Source organism: Theropithecus gelada, chromosome 7b (assembly GCF_003255815.1).
Source record: "Theropithecus gelada isolate Dixy chromosome 7b, Tgel_1.0, whole genome shotgun sequence".
NCBI lineage: Eukaryota > Metazoa > Chordata > Mammalia > Primates > Cercopithecidae > Theropithecus > Theropithecus gelada.
The window spans coordinates 82,737,935-82,762,638 of NC_037675.1; the positions used below are offsets into that span (position 1 = coordinate 82,737,935).

At 41.1% G+C, this 24,704-nt stretch overlaps 1 protein-coding gene across 1 annotated transcript in view; it reads right to left on the reverse strand.

Annotated features, from left to right (window-relative positions):
- The window catches only part of STON2 (stonin 2), a 177,136-nt gene that overhangs the window by 103,807 nt on the left and 48,625 nt on the right, over positions 1-24,704 (reverse strand). Inside the window, exon 5 of the mRNA XM_025391514.1 lies at positions 6,958-7,155. Within this exon, the coding sequence (XP_025247299.1) occupies positions 6,958-7,155 (198 nt within the window). The remainder of the gene's footprint in view (positions 1-6,957; positions 7,156-24,704) is intronic.

Consider the following 24,704-nt stretch of genomic DNA (forward strand, 5'->3'; position numbering starts at 1 on the left):
GCCCAGGTGACGCTCTTAATAAATAACAACAAGAGAACCTTTCTGAGTGTCTAAAAAGTAGTTGTCACAAAAATCTGAGGTTCCACAGGCCACAACTCTCTACTCACTTTGGGAAACCACTTTGAGACACCCTTTGGGAAATGCTGGACTCTAAAATCCAAATGGAATACAAACACTTGTTTCTGAGAAAAAAACTGAGTTCAAAATCTCTAGGGATATCCTACTGCTCTGGCAGAAGTCCACCGTGATCCGTTAAATGCAAATGAATCAAGAACATCTGGTCTAAATTTGTTTTAAAGCCTATGGGGGTTTAAATACAAAGAAAGTTTGGCAAAATATAGTTTTGGGTCTGTTGAATCTAGAATTTTATATTTTTTAAAAAGGCCAAGAGGTTTAGCAGAGCAAGAGACAAAGTAAGGCTAACTTTATAAAGTTAACTAATACAGGTAGTTTGTCAAAATATTTCTTTCTGGTTTCTCTAGCTCTCTAACACTTTAGCAGTGTTAGAAAACACAGCTAAAATGGCCTGTACTTCCAAGTCACGTTTGCCAATTTATGTATGTTTGGGTTTCTGAACACCACTATCTGACCAAGGAGGCAGTAGAGGTTAATGAAAACCTAAACGTATATATATATGTGTGTGTGTGTGTATACATTACATGTATATAAATATAAATTATACATCTACATATATATAACTTCAGGAATTTTCAAAGTCTTTAATAAGCTAATACATGTTATAAATCTCCAACAAAGGGGGCACAGCATGACCTAACATGCTGGCCCCAGCATCTGGATCTTTTTGGCTTTCTGCATGGGACACACTTTGGGAAATGCTTAAGTTCAAGTGGGATACAAATGTCAGGGATGCAGACGATTTTAGCCACCTGTATGGCAAATCCACCTGACAGCAATAACATAAGCATAGCCTGAGAAGGACCCCGTATGGCAGATGCACATGAATGTGCGTGTTGAGCTAAGGAATCCTGGCGTAGCCAACTTGGGGATTTGTTCCTTGTCTATGAGGAACATCTGAGCCCCCAGCCCATCCCAAGGAACACAGGCTATACAGTGGATCAAGGCCCCAAGTTCTGGGTTGAATAAAGGTTGCCAGGTGGAGGTTGTTAGCAAAATGGTGCTAACTGAAAATGCTATATAAACTGCATGCTTTTTGCAAGTGGTTGCTGTTCTGTCCAGTCTCCCGCCACTGGACTCTCTTCCCTGTATGTAAGCCTCCAGTAAAGGCCCATGTCTTGTTTGCTGGCCCTGGGTCTCTTCTTCAGCCTCTTGAACCTGGTGCCATCCCCACTAGAGTTGACAGGGGTTTGGCACACCACCACCTGCAATCTCAAGGATATATTAAACAATTATTAAACACCTGCTATGTGCTTCATCCAGTCTTGACATGCCTCAGTTTACACATATCTGAGCATTCTAATCCTACACTTAAATCTATACTTTTCTTATGCGTAAAAGAGAACTTGGACAGGCGCAGTGGCTCATGCCTATAATCCCAGCACTTTGGGAGGCCGAGGTGGGCAGATCACCTGAGGTTAGGAGTTCAAGACCAACCTGGCCAATATAGTGAAACCCCATCTCTACTAAAAATACAAAAATTAGCCAGACATGGTGGCACGTACCTGTGGTCCCAGGTACTCAGGAGGCTGAGATGGGAGGATCACTTGAATCCAGAAGGTGGAGGTTGCAGTAAGTCGAGACCATGCCACTACACTCTAGCCTGGGTGACAGAGTGAGACTCTGTCTCAAAATAAAAAAAATAATAAAAATAAAAATAAAAAAGAACCCAACCAAAGCCTACTGCTTAAGAGCAGCTTGTGTGCATGCATTTACGTGTTTTCTCTTCCCTGGTTGGAATGAACTTCAAAGGCACAAGATTTGCTTTTATTCCCTCAACCCTCTTACTGTTCACCAACCCATGTGAACCTAGTGGCATTACAGAGCTACCCTGACTGGTGAAAATGGCAGGGTGTGCCCACCTTGTCTAGACAAAGGAGATCCCTGTGGAGAAGAGAGGTAAGAGCGGAGTGAAATGTTGTTTGGGATCTTCTCCTGCCATCTGCTCTTGAGAGCAGACCTCAGAGCTAACATCAACACTACTCTCCAGCTCTGCCCCCCGCACCCTGTGATTTAACCAAGGTGAGGGGATTTGTTTGCCTTCCTACTAATTATCCCCTCGGTGAGAAAATGAGAAGAAAGTGTAGGCTGATCACAGAGTCTTCCCCTCCACGATTACACTGGGAATTAGATTGCCCTGCGGGGCTGCCAAATCTCTGCAGAACTCTGCCGCAGGTGATAGGGAGGAGGCTGTGGCTCTGCTCTCGGCAGCCCACTACCAAGCAAGGGGCCAAGGCACATAGGCTGGGCCCAGAGCACCGTAATCCCTCTCCAAACAAGAGGTGACTCATAGAACATGAGGTGCCCAGTGGTTACCCTGACACACTGTGCTCTCACCAGGAAGAGCCCGGCTCAGCGGAGGGAGCGCCAGATGAGGCTGCAATTCCAAGGAGCTCTTCACCCTCTATCACCCTCTGCAATGCTAAAGGGCACGGGGGCGGGGGCAATGACAAACATCTCCCCAAGGCAGTTCCTCCCAAGGTTCCCCAAGCACAGAAACCAGTCATACCGAACTCCCCACAGCGTCTCTGTATTTACCGCTTGCTACTGAGAAATGCAAAGCCTTTTCCAGATCTCATTCCACATGCTATAGTCTGGGTAACAGCTCTCTTTGGGGGTAACAGAGGAGTGGACAGTCATTATCCTTATGTCCCATAGCAAATGGAAATGAGGCAAAGAGATATTAAATTAAGATTTTTTTTATTCCTACAGCACTTTGCACTGTACGAAACACATTCATATATACCCTGTCACCCTGACTGAGCAGGATCGCTCTGTTCCATTTTACAAATAAGTAAGTAAAGCTCTGAAGAAATGACTTACCTGGAGGACAGACCGATAGGAATCTGCGCCATAACCCCAGGGGGGATTCAGTTTCCCCAATCGGAACCATCCAGCCTCAAAGCAGGGCACTCCCAGAGGTTGGCACTGCCACAAGCCTGGTGCCAGGCAGAGGGCAGGGCATCACCTGGCTGGAGGAGCTCTCAATAGCTCAACTGAAAGCATTTTTTTCTTCCTTTTTTTTTTTTTTTTTTTGAGACCAAGTCTCACTCTGTCACCCACGCTGGAGTTCAGTGGCACGATCTCGGCTCACTGCAGCCTCCGCCTCCCGGGTTCAAGAGATTCTCCTGCCTCAGCTTCCCAAGGAGCTGGAATTACAGGCACACCACCACGCCCAGCTAATTTTTGTATTTTTAGTAGAGATGGGGTTTCACCATGTTGGTCAAGCTGATCTCAAACTCCTAGCTTCAAGTGATCCACCCACCTCAGCCTCCCAAAGTGCTGGAAATACAGGCACGAGCCACCACGCCTGGACAACTGAAAGCATTTTTAAATTCCCTGCTACTGGAGTAAATGGAGAAATGTCACAGGTTGAAAAATACTTGTTCATTCTCCTAAACTTTGTCTTTCCTTCTCCTCCTTCTATTCTGGGACCCAGGACGAGTTAAAGACTTTTCAAAGCCAGAACTCTACCCTGTTTGCACACGTCAGGATGTTCAGGAAGAGCCTCATGGGTCACCACAGCTCAGGATGCATCCAGACACTGTCTCCACGGCCTGCGGAGCTGCTCTCTGAGGACTCACTTCACTGCCTCTCCTTTCCCAGGCTCCTGGAGATATACCACCTGTCACCTCTGGGCCTGGAGGGCAGATGGAGGTGAGATGTGAAGGAAGACTGCGTCATCAAAGCAGATGGAAGCATTCCCTAGCACCTGGGCCATCCTGGGTCCTAGCTTGATTACTAAAGAACAGGGAGATTTCAAAGTAAAATGTCCAGCAACTTGTTTACAGAACATAATACTGTGGGCACACAGCAGTTATCTGTAAGCATGCATATCTGTTAAAGACATATGAACTTTATCCTCAAGCTCTGCCTGCTACACATCTTGTTTTAAATCCCTTGTATATATGCTCGTATGCATCCTCTATACACATCTGTACAGAAAGTCTGGGGGGTAACATAGCAAATAAATTAACTACAGTGACTTGAGGCACTGTCAGGTTTGGGAACTGGCTGGAAAAGGGTTTGGAAGTTTCACTGAAATTCAGGTCATCCATTTCTCAGTGGTGTTCTCTTAACAAGTTGCTTTACCTTTCTCAGACTCGGTGGCAACTAGGAAATGGGGAGAATGACACCGGCCTCGCAGGACTGCTGTGAAAGCCAGAGATGATACACCTCATATGCTGGCACACAGCAGACACTCAGTAAATGCTATCTATAACTATTACTACTGTAAAAGAGGATAGGGCTGGGTGTGGTGGTTCACACCTGTAATCCTAGCACTTTGAGAGGCCAAGGCAGGCGGATCACCTGAGGTCAGGAGTTTGAGATCAGCCTGACCAACATGGCGAAACGCTGTCTCTACTAAAAATACAAAAATTAGCCAGGCTTGGTGGCACACACCTGTAATCCCAGCTACTCGGGAGACTGAGGCAGGAAAATCACTTGAACCTGGGAGGGAGAGTTTGCAGTGAGCCGAGATTGCACCACCAGACTCCAGCCTGGGTGACAGAGTGAACTCTGCCTCAAACAAACAAAAAAGAGGATGGTTGCCAAAAAGCCATACCTCTACCCTCCCTGTAGCCATGGAAACTGCCTCTTGTTGAATAAGAGCATCCCTCCTCATTCTCCAGTCCCAGATTTGCCTTTGAGTCTCTGGTATAAACTCTGGTGTAGGGACCAGTTAGTTCCTCATGAGGACCATGTGTGCTGGCTATTCCAACACACCTGTTCCCCACTTGCAACCTCAGATCCATTGTATCTGTTCTGGTGACTGACCTCTGTGGGCTGCTTCCCCAGGGCTTCACGCCCTTTGGCATCAGGCTAGGATCTGCCAGTTGGAAACACCAGCACCAGATCTGGGAATTTATTCTTCCCTATCTCCCTGCTTGGTCAAATCTCTACAGTGGCTTTGTCCTTTCTGTCACCATAGCTCCTGTTGGGCAGCCCCTCTTCTATGATTTCAGCACTTGCTTCCTCTGTAGGTGGTCTCTTCATTAAGCTCTCTCCAGATAAACATTTTTAGGGCACCATCTGCTTCCTGCCAGGACCCTAACCAAAACAGGGGAGGAGGTTTTCTTGATGCAAACTATAACACTGTTACAATGACTTTAGAACAACGAGATGTTAAAAATAATGATAAGCTGTGGAGGCAGACTAATAATGTCTAGTTCAGGCTAGGGCTCTGATTTTCATTACTTGAACCTCCAAGAATTAAAGTAACTTTCATCTAATAAGAAAGTCGGGAAGACAATAAAAAACAGCCTGAGCCTAGAGATCTTGTCTTTTCCTTCAGTGAGGGGCCCGTTTTGCAACTCTCCAAAGCAACAAGAACCTTGCAGCAGGAAAGAGAACTTGTTTCATCCCTGATGGACACTCACTCTGTGTCAAACATCATGTAAGCTATTCTATATAAACCGTCTCATTTGGAGCTGATAACAACTTGGTGAGGTATACCCATTTTTCAGAAGAGGAAATAGAGTCATAAAGATAGTAAGGACCCTGTTCGAGGTCACACAGCTGGTCAGTGCAGAATCAGGGTTTGAACCTGAGAAGTCTGGCTCTGGAGTCTGGGTAGCCTGAACCAATGCTTAGGTGCCTCCTCCCTGGAAAGGGGGCCGAGAGCAATGAAAAGTGAAGCAGGGAGGCAAGCTCAGCCTCTCTTCCTAACAGCCTTAGCCGCTGAAGGTGTGCTCGCATCCATGAGATGCCCCCACTGGGGAAATGGGGCTGTGGGGGCATATTTCAGCCACCGACCAGGATCATCAGCCACAGAGACAAACCAGAAGTGAAGGAGTGTCTGTGAAAACAAAACTATAAAGAACCACAGCTTCTGAAGACAAAGTGGGTCCATGATAAACTAGGATTCTCTGCAACATTATCCAGTACCAAACTAAATCCTGCCTGAACCCCTCAGTCTGCAAGACAGATCCCTCTTTATACTTGTAAAATTCAATGGCACATAGCATGAGGGCAAACATCCAAAGCTTAAAAATGACCTAGAAACTCTGAACAACATTGAGAAGGAAGAACAAATGTTGTCAACACACTGGGTAATTTCATCCACAGAGAAACGAGCAGTAACTTCATCACTTTCAGAAGAAACCAATCTCTTGGGCCAAATAACCAAAACACCAAGAACGTCTTTCCAATGCCAAGAATCTTTCCAATGCCATTTCCAAACTGTGCCTGTAATTCAGCACTTGTTAACAGACCCATATTCCACCTGCAAAGAATGCCAGCATTCCATCTTATGCCTACTGGAAAGTTTAATAAATGAGGTATAGTGCATTGCCGATTGACATATCACTCAACCAAGGCACAACAGAATAAACACTTAACTGCAAAATGATTTGTAGTCTGGATACAGTGGCTGAGTCTTGATTCTCATTCTGTTTCACGTAACATTTGCTTTTTTCTGCTTAAATCTACCTCCCTCTTATTGAAAACGCAAGATGCGTGGGTAGTAGGATGAAAGATTCGGCCTTGTGCATATTTACACATAGTTCAGTAATCCCAGGAGAAAATAAATTGACAGAGAATGGTATTTATACCAAACAGTCAGAAAACAACATATTAAGATACACTGTCAAATGGTTACCCAGTATGAATGATCTGCCAACCAAGGATCCAATTTGTGTATACATCTTCCCCAATGCAATTTCTAGCCACTTTGGGTTCTAGTTTTTTGACTGGATAACAACACCTGAATTCATTCTGCAAAGCAAGCCAGCTGCAGCGATTTTTAAAAGGACTTTAGAAGTGGGCTTGGGTACACCAACAGTGATTTGCAAAGCCCTCTGGCTTAGAGTTCCATCTTACCAGTCGAGTCAGCCCCAGAAGCCTGACCACTCGTCTGCTCCTCAGCATTGATGAGCTGCAGGTCTGTATACGAACATCCAAAGCTAGGACTGCTGGTGTCTTCAGAGTGGGTGGTCCAGCTGCTCTCAGAAGTCAGAGGGCATCTCCCCAGGGAGTCAAAGGAAGGGCATGTCCAGCAGGGTATGGTCAATGGTAGGGCTGGGGAGAGACCAAAAAACCAAAAGCATACAATATAAATAGTTGTACTTTGTCTTTAGTGCTTATCTTACTTTGACGTTGCTCACATCCTATGAAATCTCAACAGTCACACAAGGCAAGGAAGTCTTGTATGGAGGGTATCACTCATGACACAGACAGAGAAAACTGATTGACTGAGACCCCATGGTGAATCAGTATCAAAACAAGTATGAAAAGTAAGGTCCCAGTTGGGCGCGGTGGCTCACGCCTGTAATCCCGCGGCGGGTGGATCAAGAGGTCAGGAGATCAAGATCATCCTGTCTAACACGGTGAAACCCCATCTCTACTAAAAATACAAAAAATTAGCCGGGCGTGGTGGCGGGAGCCTGCAGTCCCAGCTACTCAGGAGGCTGAGGCAGGAGAATGGCGAGAACCCAGGAGGTGGAACTTGCAGTGAGCCGAGTTCGCCCCACTGCACTCCAGCCTGGGCGGCAGAGCGAGACTCCATCTCAAAAAAAAAAAAAGAAAAAAAAAAAAGAAAGAAAGACAGAAAAGTAAGGTCCCAGGACTCTCCAATCAAAGAAAATCTCACTAAAGGAACACAAGTTACTTCAGGGTCTAATTTTACTTCTTAACTTACATTTCAGCTTATTTCAAGCCAAAACTACAGGAATCTTGCAGTTTCACCCTTACTGTTACATTTCTTCCATTTGTAGTGGCACAAAAAAACTCACCAATTTACACTGAAACATTAGAGCCAGTTTAGGTTAAAGGATAAAGAGTAGACATATAACTATATATGAACATGTATGTGGCATGCCCCTGCTTGCTTTGAGTTGACTGTAACTGGAGATTCTGCTGACTGTCACGTATACAAATGGAGATTTGCTGAGGCTGCCAACCTGCATGCAATACAATGAAAAATACCTTTAAGGGGAAAATGGACAAAGCTCGGTTTTATCTCCTTAGCCTTGAGAACCAAATCAGACTTTATAAACTACTTTAGAAAGGTTTTTTAAAATCTTTCAAATTTGAAACTTTCAAATTCTCCTAATTTGTCTTTAGTTAATTTCCTATCACACGCTGTCTCCACGGTGCTGCATAAAAATCATATCATTATGGCCAGGCACGGTGGCTCACACCTGTAATCCCAGCACTTTGGAAAGCCGAGGCGGGTGGATCACCTGAGGTCAGGAGTTCAAGACCAGCCTGCCAACGTGGTGAAATGCCGTCTCTACTAAAAAAAATACAAAAATTAGCTGGGCATGGTGGCGGGTGCCTGTAATCCCAGCTACTTGGAAGGGTGACGCACAAGAATCGCCTGAACCCGGGAGGCGGGCGTTGCAGTGAGATTGTGCCATTGCACTCCAGCCTGGGCAACAAGAGAGAAACTATTGCAAAAATAAAATAAAAACAAAAAAAGAATCATATCATCGCAAATTTACCAACAGGTACTGAAACAAGTGCTGAAAATAGCCTAGATAAGACCGGAAGAATGAAAACAAGAAAAACTACCATGTATTGAGTACCCATCAAATGTCAGGTATTTTACAAATGTCTTGTTTCATCCGTCTATCCTGAGAGATAGGCAGTAGTCTTATTTTAACTCAACGACATTAAGAAACTTGCCCAAGATGATAAAGTCAGTTCTCCTGCCAGGAAAACTAAACAAGCAGAAAAAGAAAAATTGAGATTTAAGAGAGAAGAAAGCATAAACATCAATGCTTCCAATAGTATAAAACTTTTCATTCCTTATTCTCTTAGGCATTTGTAAAGCATTTAAGTCCTCTTTCTGGAGTGCTCATCGCTCATATCCTCTTCTTTAAAAATGTCACCCTTTCTGCATATTCCTGAGCTATTCTCTCCAAAGAAGCAAGGTCCCTTTCCCTGCTTTATTTCTCCTTAGTATTATCACTGTCTAATGTGCTACATGCCCATGTCTTCCATACTAGAATCCAAGTTTCTTGAGAGGGCAGGGATTTTTATCTATTATGTTCACTTCTATAACCCCATTCCTAGAATAGTACCTGGTATAAAGCAGACATTCAACAAATATTTGTTGGTTATATCAACAGAAGCACCACGAATCATTCCATAACAGTCTATACTAAACACAGAATATTAAAATTGGACTGGTATCTATGACCCTCACCCCAAACACAGAAAAACATTAAAATACTAAAAAAGAAGAAAAAATAAATTTTTTTATAAACCAACCAAAATTAAAAAGCAAAGCCAAATTTATAAAAGTTTGCTATATGATGCCATTTCCTATAGTATAGTGGTTTAGATACTTTAAACTACTATGGGAACAAAATTAAAATATTTGTGAAACGTAATAACATTATTTAAAATACTTCACAGGGTGAGCAACAAAGTAAAGAATCATCAGAGGCGGAGTGAAAGCTGCAACCCCAAAAGAGTAAACAGAGGACACAAGCTGACTTTCACTCTCAAGATTTTGAACAAACCAGACTCTTGAGTTTTCCAAACCTCTTATGAAGAAGGCAAATGATAAAGAACCTAGGGCCAACCGAAGATGGGGAACAGAAGAGCTGATGCATAAAGTGAGAATTCCTAAAAGGCTTACAGGGTAAGTTAGAAATAACCTCCACCCCCTAGCTGGAGATAGCAAAGAAAATTGTCTAACTTAGGATTGCGTGAAGAATAGAGGAAAAAATATCTCCTGAGAATTAATAACCACAAATTGTCTCACACAGGGGTGTGCAGCTAAAACTACTTGTGTGGTCTGAAAAACCTCCAAGTTGAGACTAGTTTAAGTATTTCCTGGTTAGTAGCCTCAGGCATCCAGGAAAAGCAAATACTATAATAATGCCTTTTTTTTTTTTTTTTTTTTTTTTTTTTTGAGACAGAGTCTTGCTTTGTTGTCCAGGCTGGAGTGCAGTGATGCAATCCCAGCTGACTGCAATCTCCACCTTCTGGGCTCAAGTGATTCTCATGCCTTAGCCTCCCAAGTAGCTGGGACTGCAGGCTCCTGCCACCATCCCTGGCAAATTTTTTTTTGTATTTTTAGTAGAGACGGGTTTCACCATGTTGGCCAGGCTGGTCTCTAATTCCTGACCTCAAGCGATCCATCCGCCCGCCTCTGCCTCTCAAAGTGTTAGGATTACAGGAATGAGCCACCACGCCCGGCCAGTAATCCTTTCTGGAAGGAAGATACCTTCAAACCAGCCTCCTCAGACAGAATGTTCCTAAGTTGATGTGCACATAATAAATAAATAAATCACAAAATGCATAAGAAATCAAGTTACCATGAACAAGAACCAGCAAAGTGTGTGAGTGGGTGGGGTGAAAAGGCAGACAGAGATCTGCGAAGAATTTTCAGACACTAGAATTGTTGAGCAAAAAGCACAATTATGTTTAATCTGTTTAAGGAAATAAGAAAAGAAATTAAAAATATGAAAAAGGAGCTTGTAGAATTGAAAAAGAACTAAATAAACTTCCAGAGAAGAAAAAATATACTACTGTAAATACAAAATTGAATGGATAACATAGACAAAAAGTTGAAAATATCAAAGAGAGATTGAGACACATGGAGGGCAGCGTGAGACAGTCTCATAGATACCTAATCTGAGTTCCTAAGGAGAGGAGAAAGAAAATGGTAGAGGGGCAATATTTGAAAAAAATACTGGTTGAAAATTCCCCAGAATTTATGAAAGATTTTACTTGTCAGATTAGAAATTCCAAGGCATCTCAAGCAAGGTGACTAAAAATAAATCTACAAATAAATACCAAAACTACATATGACCAAAACCAAAGAGAAGATCTTAACAGCCATCAAAGAGAAAATATACATTACCTTCGAAAGAAGAATGTTTAGACTGACTACCACCTCTTTCCATAGCAGGAGAAGCCAATGTGCACTTCAGTGTATAGACAGAAAAATAACTATGAAGTTAGAATTACATACCCAGTGAAATATCTTCACAGAACAAGGGAAAAAATAAAGACAATTTAGACAAACAAAAATTATAAATACCCCTAAAGTAGGAAAGAAAGGTGAAATAAATGGAATGTAAGATGTTAGAATTAAAACTATATCAGTACTTAAAAATAAACATAAATGGACTAAACATTCCAGATAAAAGAAAAAAGACTGTCAGGTTGAATCAACAAATGAAATTTAACATGGTATGTACAAAAAATATATCTAAAACATAAATGATTATCAATGATGGAAAGTAAAGGGATGGGAAAGCCATAGAAGACAAAATGTTAATGAAAAAAAGCTCATAGAGTTATGGATTATGGATGGACTTTGCAACAAAATGACAAAAAGCACAATTCATCAGAAATATAATAATTCTAAACTTGGATATATTTATTAACATAGCCTCAAAATTATTAATGCAAAAATTCACAGAACTGTAAGAAAGTAAGAAATGTCCATCATCATAATGGAAGATGTTAAAATACACCTCTCAGTTATTGACATGTCAAGCAAGCAAAAATATCAGCAAGCAAACGAAACTTTAAACAACAAAATGAACACGCTGATCTAATGATCATAGAACATTACACTCAACTGGTGAAGAATGCACATTTTTTATAATAACACCAAGAATTTTTATGACAAGTGATAACATGCTATCACTTGACATGAAGCAAGCTGTAATAAATTTCAAAAAATTGGTATACAGACCACAAATACTGGTCACAATAAAATTAAGTATCTAGTTATCTAACTAGTTGGTTAACTAATATCTAGATTTAAAAAAACTGAAAAATTTAAAAATTAAGAAACAGACTTCTAAATAATTCACTGGTCAAAGAAGAAATCTTAATAAATATTAGGAAATATTTTGAGTCAAGCAATAACGAAAATACTGTATGTGAAAATTTTAAGAATATATGTAAGCAATATAGTCAGCTTACATTAGAAGAAAACTAAAAACTTAATACAATAAGCTCCCAACTTATTAAGATACAAAAGTAGAACAAAATAAATCAAAGAATGTTAGAAAAAGGAAAAAATACAAAAGCATAAATTATTAAAAATTTTTAAAACACACAGATAAAATGTTCTTAGAGAAGACAAATAGAATTTAAAAGAGCACAAATAACAGTAGGAATGAAAAGGGTACACAATTACAAATACTATATACAGAAGGCAATGAAGGGAAATAATAAATGTCTTTATATCAGTACACAAACACAGATAAAACTATAGAAGTCCTAGTAAAATATAACTTTTCAAAACTGATTCAAGAAGAAAGTTAAAAACCTGACTTGTCCAGTAACCTTGTAATTAAGTGAACCAAGACTTAAAACCTTCTCAACAGAAAAAATTTTTTTAATCTTCCACTAACTACTCCAGAGTATACAAGAAGAAAGGCCACTCATCTACTCATTAAATTTATAAAGTTAGCATTTGCAAGGTTAGACACCAAAACCTGACAATAAATACCCAATTTATATGTACAGTCTCTAAAAGGAGAAATACAGAATAATCTCAATCATGGACACAGATAGAAGAATCCCAAACAAATTATCAAAGACAATCTAGTGATTTATGAAAAGAAGAATTACATAATGACTAAACTGAGTTACCCAATTTATACAAGGTTGGTTTAACACAGTGTTTCTCAACCTTTTTTTCATTATCGTCCCCCTAAGAAACCTTTTTGTACATTTTTTTCCCTAATCACTCTCTCTTGAACTCTCCTCCTCTAATACATTACAATCAGAAAACTGACATTAATACAATTCACCAATCTCATTCAGATTTCCCCAGTTTTACATGTACTCGTGTGTGTGTATCTAGTTCTATGCAATGTTATCAATGTGTAGATTCATGTATCCACGAGTCAAGATATAGAACAGTTCCATCACCGCAAGGATCTTTCATGCTGCACTTTTATAAGCATGCCTAATTCCCTCCTAGCTTGCCTCCATCTCCATGCTCTGTTCCTAACCTTTGACAACCACTAATCTGTTTTTCGTTTCTATAATTTTGTCACTTCAAGAATGCAATATAAATGGAATCATGCATTATGCAACTTTTTAGGACTGGCTTTTATTACTCAGCATAATGCCTTTGAGCTTCATCTGAGTTGTTGCATGTACCAGGAGTTCATTCCTTTTTATTGCTGAGTAGTATTCCATGGTATGCATACACCACAGTTAGTTTCCTTCTTTCCCCATCAAAGGACATCTAGGCTGCTTCTGGTTCTTAGCTACTATAAATAAAGCTGCTATAAACATTTGTGTACAGGTTTTTGTATGAACATAAGTTTCCATTTCTCTGAGATAAAGTCCAAGAGTGCAATTGCTGGGTCATATGGCAATTGCATGTTTTGTTTTATAAGAAACCGCCAAACTGTTTTCCAAAATGGTTGTACCATTTTATATTCCCACCAGCAATGCAAGAATGATCCAATCTCTTGGCATCCTCACTAGCATTTAGTCTTACCATTACTTTTTATTTCAGTTATTCTAATAGATGTGCAGTGAAAGATCATTTTAATTTGTATTTCCCTAATGGATAATAATATTTAATATCTTTTCATGTGATTACTTACTATCTTGATATATTCTCTTTGGTGAAACATATGTTTATTTCTTTAGCTCACTTTTTTCTTTTTTTTGGAAGATGGAGTTCCGCTCTTATTGCCCAGGCTGGAGCACAATAGCATGATCTCGGCTCACCGCAATCTCCACCTCCTGGTTTCAAGCAATTCTCCTGCCTCAGCCTCCCAAGTAGCTGGGATTACAAGCACATGCCACCACGCCCGGCTAATTCTCTATTTTTAGGAGAGATGGGGTTTCACCATGTTGTTCAGGCTGGTCTTGAACTCCTGACCTCAGGTGACTGCCTACCTTGGCCTCCCAAAGTGCTGGGATTACAGGCCTGAGCCACCACACCCGGCCTAGCCCATTTTTTTTAATGGGAACTGTTTACTGTTGGGTTTTGAGATTTTTCTATATATTCTAGATACTAGTCCTTTTGTTTTTATTCTGAGACAGTTTCACTCCGTTGTCCAGACTGGAGTGGAGTGATGCCATCTCAGTTCACTGTAACCTCCACTTCCCAGGTTCAAGCGATCTACCCACCTCAGCCTCCAGAGTAGCTGGAACTACAGGTGTGCACCACTATGCCTAGTTAATTTTTCGTATTTTCATAGAAACAGGGTTCCACTATGTTGCCCAGGCTGGTCTCAAACTCCTGGGCTCAAGTGATCCACCTGCCTTGGCCTCCCAAAGTGCTGGGATTACAGGCATGAGCCACTGTGCCTGGCCTGATACTAGTCCTTTGTTGGCTGCGGTTTGCAAATATTTTTTCCCAGGCTATAGCCTGTCTTTTCATCCTTTTCACCAAGTTTTTGCAAAGTAAGTTTTTGAAATTTTAATGCTACATATATATTTTATGTTTACTTTTGTACTGTATATATATATTATAGGTATTCTGTATACAACAAAAATTACAATTTATTTGCCCTACTCAAGAACCATTTTTAGCCCCCTTAGGGATAATATCACCCTGTTGAGAATACATGGGTTAATAATAGAAAATCAATTAATGTAATTCACTGCAATAACGTATTAAAAGAGAAAAATCTTACCATCACAATAGATATAGAAAAAGCACTAAATAAATTTTAGTCTTTATTCATGGTAGTAATTTTTAGCAAATTACAAACAGAAGAACTCCCTAAACCTAACAGAAATACCCCCCAAACCCCACAGAGAACATCACATAAAGCTAATTAACCCTTGGAGATTCCGATCAAGATGGTGATGTTCATTACCCTCACTTCTGTTCAACATCATATTTATGATCAGATCCTGCACAGTAAGGCAGGAAGTGAAAAGAAGTGAAAGAAACAAAACTGTCATTATTTGCAGATGATATTTTTGTATACGTAAAATAACCAAAAGACTTTACCAATAAGTTAGCAAATTAATAATGTTAGCAAGGTATGCCTGTTAATTAAAAAATCAACATATAAAAATGAATTGTGTTTCTGTAAGCCAGCAAGAAATATTTAGAAAATGAAATTTAAAACAAGACAGCATTTATAACAGCAACAAAAAGTATGAAGCATATATAGTATCAAATCTAAGAAAAAATGTGCTAAGGCCTTAGAGGAGGCATTTCTAAAGTTTATTAACAGACCATAAAGAAGATTAAATAAATGGAGAGATATATATGTGGAGATAATATATACATATGGAGATACAGATAAATAGATACATATTTAGAGATTGAAAGATTTAACACTGTAAAGATGTTAATTCTCCCCAAACTGGTTTATACATTTACTTCAATGTCAATTAAAATTCTAGTATGGCAAAACAATCTTAAGCAAAAAGAACACAGCTAGAGACATCACACTACCCTTTTCAAACTACATCACAAGGCTACAATAATTAAAACTGCATGGTATGGTATAAAAACAGATACATAGATGAATGAAACAGGTTAGAGAACCCAGAATAAAGCTGCACACCTACAACCATCTGATCTTCTACAAAGCCAACAATAACAAGCAACGGGGAAAGGACTTTCTATTCAATAAATGGTGCTGAAAAAACTGGCTAGCCATTTGCAGAAGATTGAAAGTGGACTCCTACCTCTCACCATATATAAAAAATAACTCAAGATGGATTAAAGGCTTAAATGTAAAACATAAAATTATAAAAACCCTAGAAGAAAACATAGGGAATACCATTCTGGACATTGGCCCTAGCAAAAACTTCACGACAAAGATTCCAAAAGCAATGCAGGAAAAACAAAAATTGACAAGTGGGACCTAATTAAACTAAAGAGCTTCTGCACAACAAAATAAACTATCAATGGAGTAAACAGACAAGCTACAAAATGAGAAAAATATTTGCAAACTATGCATCTGACAAAGGTCTAATATCAAGAATCTATAAGAAACGTAAATGAACAAGCAAAAAACAACCCCATTAAAATGGGCAAAGGCCATGAACAGACACTTCTCAAAAGAAGATAAACATACAGCAAACAAGCATATGAAAAAATGCTCAATATCACCAATCATTACAGGAACGCAAATCAAAACCACAATGAGATACCATCTCATCCCAGTGAGAATGGCTATTATCAAAAGTCAAAAAATAACAGATGCTGCTGAGGTTGCAGAGAAAAGAGAAGGCTTACACACTGCTGGTGGGAATGTAAATTAATTCAGCCACTGTGGAAAGCAGTCTGAAGATTTCTCAAAGAACTTAAAACAGAATTACCATTTGACCTAGCAATTCCATTACTGGGTACATACACAAAGGAAAAATGACACACGCACGCCTATGTTCCTTGCAGCACTATTCACAATACCAAAGATGCAGAATCAACCCAGATGCTCATCAACGGTGGACTGGATAAAGAAAATGTGCAACATATACAAGATGGAATACTACACAGCCATAAAAAAAATGAGCTCATGTCCTTCGCAGCAACATGGATGGAGCTGGAGGTTATCATCCTAAACAAATTAACCCAGGAAAGAAAACCAAATATCATATGTTCTCACTTATAAAGGGGAGCTAAATACTGAGTACACATGGAAATAAAGAAGAAAACAACAGCCCCTGGGGCCCACTTGAGGGTGGAGGGTGGAAGGAGAGTGAGGATTGAAAAACTACCTATTGGGCATTATGTTGATTACCTGGGTGACAAAATTATCTTCAGACCAAACCCCCACAACAGGCAATTTACTCAGGTAACAAATCTGTGCATGTACCTCCTAAATCTAAAATAAATGTTGGAAAGAAAAAAAATTATAGCAGGGCTTTCACCTATATTAACAAGCAGAATCATACTATTTAGATATGAATGAAGCTGAGTTTTGAGTAATATATTTATAAGTATTTACATTAAAATAAACACAACAACAAAACAGTATTGGAAAAACTGGATATCTACATGAAAAAGTGAAGCCAGACCTGTACTTCAAACTGTACAGAAAAACTAATTCTAGCTATATTGAATGTCAACGTGTGAAGGCTATATAAGAAACATTTTAGAAGACAATATAGCCAAATGCATTCATGACTTTGGAGTAGAGAAATATTTTCTTTACCAAGACACAGAAAGCACTGATAATAAAACAAACATTGAAAAAAATTATGTCATTAAAATAAATAACTTATTTTTGCCAAAAGACATAAGGAGAATGAAAAGACCATTCACAGGATAGGAGATAATATCTGCTACACATTGAATGCACCAGGAACTCCTAGAAATCAACAAGAAAAAGGCAGAGACACCAACAGGAATATAGCTGAACAGGGATTTCATGAAAGAAAAATCCAAATGGCACCAAAAAAGGATGCTCAAGGCCAGGCGCGGTGGCTCACGCCTGTAATTCCTGCACTTTGGGAGGCCGAGGCAGGTGGATCACAAGGTCAGGAGATCGAGACCATCCTGGCTAACATGGTGAAACCCCGTCTCTACTGAAAATACAAAAAATTAGACAGGCGTGGTGGAGGGCGCCTGTAGTCCCAGCTACTCGGGAGTCTGAGGCAGGAGAATGGCGTGAACCCAAGAGGCGAAGTTTGCAGTGAGCCGAGATGGCGCCACTGCACTCCAGCCTGGGTGACAGAGCGAGACTCCGTCTCAAAAAAAAAAAAAAGGATGCTCAACCTTGTTAGTAATCTAGGAAATGCAAATTAAAACCACATGAGATACTAAGATCCTATTACCCTTCCCCCTTTCTTTCTCCACCTCCCTAAAGACAAAAATAGAAAAATGTAACAATCCTAAGTGCAGCTGAGGAAGGGGAGCCACAGTGCCTTTCATGTACAGCTGGTAGGATAACTAGAAACCACTTTAGCCAATGGCTCGGTATTACCTGATTAAGCTGAATATGAACACATCCTACAGCACAGCAATTCCCATCCTATTTTTTTATGCAAGAGAACCACCTGCACATGTTCACCAGGATACAGGTTAAAAATGTTCATAGAAAGACAAAAATAATGCTCATGGAAGTGCATTATCATCTTAGAAACAACCCAAATGAGCCAGGCATGGTGGCTCATGCCTGTAATCCCAGCACTTTGGGAAGCCAAGGCGGGTGGATTACGAGGTCTGGAGTTTGTGGCCAGCCTGGCCAACACAGTGAAACCCCATCTCTACTAAAAACACAACAAATTAGCTGGGTGTGGTGGCAGGCACCTGTAATCCCAGCTACTGAGGAGGCTGAGGCAGGAGAATCGCTTGAACCTGGGAGGCGGACGTTGCAGTGAGCCGAGATCGCGCCATTGCAACGTCAGCCAGGGCGACAGAGCAAGACTCCATCTCCAAAAAAAGAAAGAAAGAAAGAAAGAAAAGAATCCAAATGTCCATCAAAAACAGAATGGAAAAATGGATTGTAGTATATTACTATAATGGAATACAGAGTAATAAAAACTAAAAGAACCATAGCTACAAGTTCTTTTAGTTTTTGACATGGACAATTCCCACAAATAATGTATCAAAGGAGTAAGCCACGGAGTAATACAGTATTATTCCATATATATAAAGTTCAAAACCAGGCTAAATTATAACATTCTTGATGCATGTGTAGGTAGTAAAACTGTCAAGAAAAGTAATGTAGTTATTATCATGAAACTCAGAAGGTGGTGATACAGAGGGGAGGGAAGGGGATGTGAAGAGGGAGGAGGCTGTGATCAGTAGGGAAACACGCAGGGCCTCTGGCGATGACAATATTCCATTTATTAAACTGGGTGATGGGTTGTACTGCTGTTCTTTATAATTTAACACACATTTTAAAATGTTGTTTTGTATTTATTCAATAGGTAATAAAACTTATTAAAACCACATATCAAAAAAAGACAGATTACTCAGTAAGAAAGCTATTTCACTTAATGGTATTTGCACATCGGCTCCTTACATTTGTGAGATAAAACGCCAACGTTTCTCTTGAAACACAAACTCGGAACAGTGCATCTGGGAGAGGCAAAGCTCCTGCCTCTCACAAATTGTTCTCATTCGTTCTAATACGCTTTGTTTATTTTTCGGCTTAGAAATCTCGGATGAGTTATTTTATTCAGGTTCTTAATTGAATGTTCTCAGGCCACAAGCTTAGCTGAAAGAGAGAAAGTACTGGGCCTGGAGCTGACTATGCTCCCAGGGGCCAGACCTTTGATGTCCGGACCAGGTAAAAACAGGATGCTGCCATCATGACACTTCAAGCCACATCCATCTAGCTTGAAGGAATAAAGTGAAGGAAAGATCAATATCTGCCTCTCCTCCTTTCCTATGAGGTTAAGACCAGGGACCCTGGATCCAGACTGCCTGGTTTGCATACCAGATCCAGCCCTGTAGCCTGGAACAAGCTACTCAAATTCATTTGTTCCTCGTTTTTCTCACCCGTACAATGCAGCTGAAGAGAATATAAACCTCATAAGGGGATTAGGTTAATACTGATGAAGCACTTGCAAAATTGCTTGGCACAATAAGAGTACTCAACATGGGTTAGGTGGTGATGGTTATTATTCTCAAACATATTCTTTTGTCCAAATCAACTTGACATCTCCATTTGGGTCTCTAACTTTACATGTTGAAAACTAAGCTCCTATTATTCCCTCCAAAGCAGCCTCTGCATCCTTTCAGCTGCTCAGAACAAAACCATCAAGTCATCCTTGATCCTTCTCATAGTTGCTCCATCACAATTTTTGTTAGTCCTACCTTCAAAATACATCTGGAATCCAATCACTTCCTGCCTTCTCCAAGCTACCCCCCTGCTGCAAGCCACAATCCTCTCTTGCCTGGATGGATACAGTGGCCTCCTACCCTGTCTCCTTGCCTCTACCTCTGTCCTCTCCTCCCAGTCTATTCTCAGCTACACCACCCTCAACCGCTACACCAGAGCTGCCACACAGTTTTAACAGTACTGTTGAAACTCAAGTTGGATCAGGCCACACCTCTGTTCAAAACCCTCCATTAGCTTTCCATCTCACCCATAATAAAAATCAAAGTCCTCACCATGTCTGCCAAGGACCTGTGTGTCTGAGTCTCTGTAACCTTTCCTCCTCACCTCCTTCTCTTCTCCCCACATTCACTCCACTCAGGTCACACACCAAGAACACAGCTGCCCCTCAAGGGCTATTCACTTGCTGTTCCTTCCACATGGAAGGCTCCTCCCCACTTTCTGCAAGGCTTGCTGCCCCATGTCCCCCAGGTCTTCACTCACATATGCCCCTCAGTCACTCCCTGGCCTTAAGGAAAATTTCACATCCTCCTCATCATAGTCCCTTCTTTTGCCTCATTTTTCTCTCCTTCCCACTTTATTTCCTAACACACTTATTGTATTATTTTTATTTATTTATTTATTTATTTATTTGGAGACAGAGTCTCGCTCTGTTGCCTAGGCTGGAGTGCAGTGGCACAATCTCTGCTCACCGCAACCTCTGCTTCCCTGGTTCAAGCAATTCTCCTGCCTCAGCCTCTCGAGTAGCTGGCATTACAGGCACCTGGCTAATTTTTGTATTTTTAGTAGAGAGGGGGTTTCAGTATGTTGGCCAGGCTGGTCTCAAACTCCTGACCTCAAGTGATCTGTCCACCTCAGCCTCCCAAAGTGCTGGGATTACAAGCGTGAGCCATCGCGCCCAGCCCCTAACACACTTACTTTATATTTACTTCTTTAGTGTGCTTCTGGTGTGAACCCCCTGTCGCCCCGCAGAATGTGGGCTCCATGGGGCAGGAGTATGTGGCTGTATCCACAGTGCTGAACATGACGTGAACGTGAGCCTAGAGTGGGAGGTCAAAATAACATGGATTATGTGAATAATAAATCTACACGTTGTTGGCTAATACAATATTTTTCTTTCTTCTTGTCCTTCGGGATCCTGGGTAGATTAAAATTTTAAATACATATATTTTGATGTCATGTCCTTTATATTTTGATGTCTAATCACTAGGGTTATAGGATTTTTTTGATGCTGTCAATGTGCCCATCCGTGCGAAGAAAATGGATCTAACTCCATTCTTTATCTGTGGCTCCTCTGCTTTTTCGTAGTTGGCAATAAGAAGCAGCCGCTGCTCCCAGGACTAGCTCAGAGGAGCTCTTGTTCACTCCCCAAAAGCTCCATTAGTAACAGACTGCCGAACTGTTAGGCAACTTCAACGTGGGGAGAGCAGGGACTGTGTCCAGCTCTCTCATAATTGTACTCCCAGCACCTACATTTTTGTCTGCATGAATGAACTAGTTAATTCATGCATGCTTGGGTAGTTTACTGTGTTTTGTATCCCACACCAAGGGTGAGCTAGGCCACATGGCCTCTCTGGGTGAGCCTGCACGTTCTCTGGAAGAGGAGAATATTGGAGTTTTAATAAAATATTTTGTTTCCTTTTAGATACTGGAAAGAGTTATCTCTGAGAGCACTTCACCATCCTCCGTGGCATGATGACACTTTTAAATACAACAGAACCATTGCTTTTAAGTGTGCCTTTTAAAACAGCCCCCAGGAAAAAAATATAGGTGTATTTGTGTATGTATATGTCCATGGTGTGTATACACCCATGTATGCACGTACGTATGTGTGTGGAACAATGGGAAATCATAACCCGATGACAACAGCTGAAAAGAAGGGGACAGGATGGGTGAGAGGCCAGTTTCCTTGTCTATCTTGTTTAAAAAACAACAAGCTGACTTCACCAAGGGCGCCATCCTTCAAGTTCGACCTAACAGCTCATTAGCCCCACAAATGGGAGTCAGTCACTTAGTCGTTCTGCAGGAGAGTTCATGTCCATCTTTTCTCTCTCCTTTCACTAGTCCAGCAAATCCTAGGTGGGCACCTACTAAGTTCCTCAAACCACATTCTGGAATAAAGAACAAATTAGACAGACAAAGTCCTTCCCTTTATGGAGAAGGGAGATAATAAATAAGTAAACTAATGCATATTTGACCCAATTGCAGGTAGAGGCATGGGCTGTGAAGACATTTGAAGTAGAAAAAAGCTAGAGAGTGGAAGCGGAGGGTTCTGGCCCGCCCTGCAGAGGCGATGCTTGAGCAGAGTTTGGAGTGAAAATGTGGAGGAAAAGCTCTCAGGGCACAGCGAACAGCCTGGACAGCAGTGAACTGGCCTGGAACGGCGAGAGAGGCAGTGCAATTACAGCAGACGGAGCCCAGGGGAGAGGATCAGAGACAGTATCAGCCCTGAGAAGGAAAGGCTCTGCTGAAATTTATTCCTGGGTACAGCATCCTCTGAGACGGACTGCACAAAGGTCATTAACTACATTTAGAAGCGCAGAAGAACTGAAGGTATTAAAAAAAAATAAAGCCTCTTCTGTTGCAGGGGGAATTACATATGCATGCAAAATGCAGTGGGCCTTGTCCACATATTCACCAACAGGGTTGGGATATCTTATTCCACCCCCACCCACCACTCACCACCCCCATTAGCCAGAATGAACAACATAATAGAAATTAACGGCTGGGCTAGTCTTCTTCAGGATGAAGCCTCTCAGCTGTCACCCCTGCCTCCCTCTTAAATGGCTGACGTCATCTCTGATCCTCCCCCGAACAAGTGGCTCTTTCTCTGGTCCCAGATAATTAGTTTCCCCAGACACAATGGGAAGGCCTTAGCCCAAGCTTTTAGGGAAGACGTTTGAAGCATAAGGGAATACTAGTGTTTGCTTGGGCTATGGGACAAATGTTCCGGAAATGAAAGGGTTTTTTTGTTGTTGTTTGTAATTATGCACATCCTGCAGTATCTGCATAATGGGTCCAATTCAGCTCTGGCCTTGCAGATAAATTACCATGTCCCTGGAGGAAGGTCAGCGTATGAGTGAACAGGAAGCTTCATGCTGACAATAGTGCCTTAATTTTTTTTTTTTTAATTTTAAGGATGAACTTTGCTCTTTTAGTCCGTTTATCTGCAGGCATTTGCAGACATGTTCTAAACACACCCACACTTGTAAAATGCACATACTTAAAATCAGCCTTGGCTTTGAGAGAACAGTATAAAGATTTTAGATGGTTGATGAGCTGACTGCTATATTCTTCCTGGTACCTGATGGAATTTTAAAGCCAGAGGAAGCCTTATATGTTAGTCAAACTTTTTGTAGCTAGAGAAAGTCAGGAACACTATTGGCTAAAGCACCCAACGTGAATAAGACATGAGATGGGTTTAGGTTCATTTTCAAAAAAAATTTCTTTAGAGAACTATACAAAATTTCATTTTGATTTAAATACATTCACCTGAAGGGTTTTTTTTGTGTGTGTGTGTTTTTTTAACACTCTGGTTCTGCTCATGGTTTTGTAGAATATCTTATGCATCTGGTTCAGAGTTCAATAAATGAGTTTTCAGTTAAATTTCTTGACATTTTTCACCATACAACCTTAAATCATATGGCAACCTCAAACTGGAGATGTGAACAGTGTTCTTGTGGCTAATTTACATATTTGACCTTAAAGGTTCCAATAAAAATCTTCTAAACAGATCATTTATCAACATGGCCCGACCCAAAGGGGTCTTACGAAGTCAAAGAGGTATGAATCCCTCATTTGGCCTCCACCAAATTTCAAGGGTTTTAATGTTGAACACAATTTTCCTAAAAGAGTCAAAAGGAAATGATTCTATATGTTTCCTCATTCATAGTAAACTCAGGTCCTAAGAACTAATGCTCTCTTTCCATATATATGGTTATACAAAGGCTTTTGTCAGTCAGGGCACGGTGGCTGACGCCTGTAATCCCAGCACTTTGGGAGGCTGAGGTGGCTGGATCACCTACCTGAGGTCAGGAGTTCAAGACCAGCCTGGCCAACAGAGTAAAACCCCATCTCTACTAAAAATACAAAAATTAGCTGAGCGTGGTGGCGGATGCCTGTAGTCCCAGCAACTCGGGAGGCTGAGGCAGAAGAATCGCTTGAACCCAGAAGCGGAGGTTGCAGTGAGCTGAGATCGCACCACTGCACTCCAGCCTGGGTGACAAGAGGGAGACTGTGCTTCAAAAAAAAAAAGACTTTTGTCACTATCATTTTATTTTAATCATATTTTTCTTTCTTTCATTTTTTTTTTTCTTCTTTTTGAGGTGGAGTCTCACTCTGTCACCCAGGCTGGAGTGCAGTGGCGCGATCTCGGCTCACTGCAACCTCCGCCTCCCGGGTTCAAGAGTTTCTCTTGCCTCAGCCTCCCAAGTAGCTGGGACTACAGGTGCCCGCCAGCATACCCTGATAATTTTTGTATTTTTAGTAGAGATGGGGTTTCACCATGTTGGCCAGGCTGGTCTCGAACTCCTGACCTTGTAATCCGCCTGCCTCAGCCTCCCAAAGTGCTGGGATTAAAAGCGTGAGCCACTGCGCCTGGCCAATTTTAATCATATGTTTCTAAAGGAGACTGTATATCTCCCTTTTACTCTGGCCACCCATGATGGCACTTATTCACTTCAAATCCTGCCCTAATTAAAGTCCAAGACAAAGTGGCTGCCTTGATGATTTAAGCATTTCTGGAGTGGTTTTTCCTACCAGCTGTTGCTCCTGGTTATCCAATCAACCTTGGTATGCTTCAATGCGCAATAAAATAAGTAGCCAGGTCACTAGGGTGAGGACTAACAACTCCTTGGCTTCTCTAAGGTT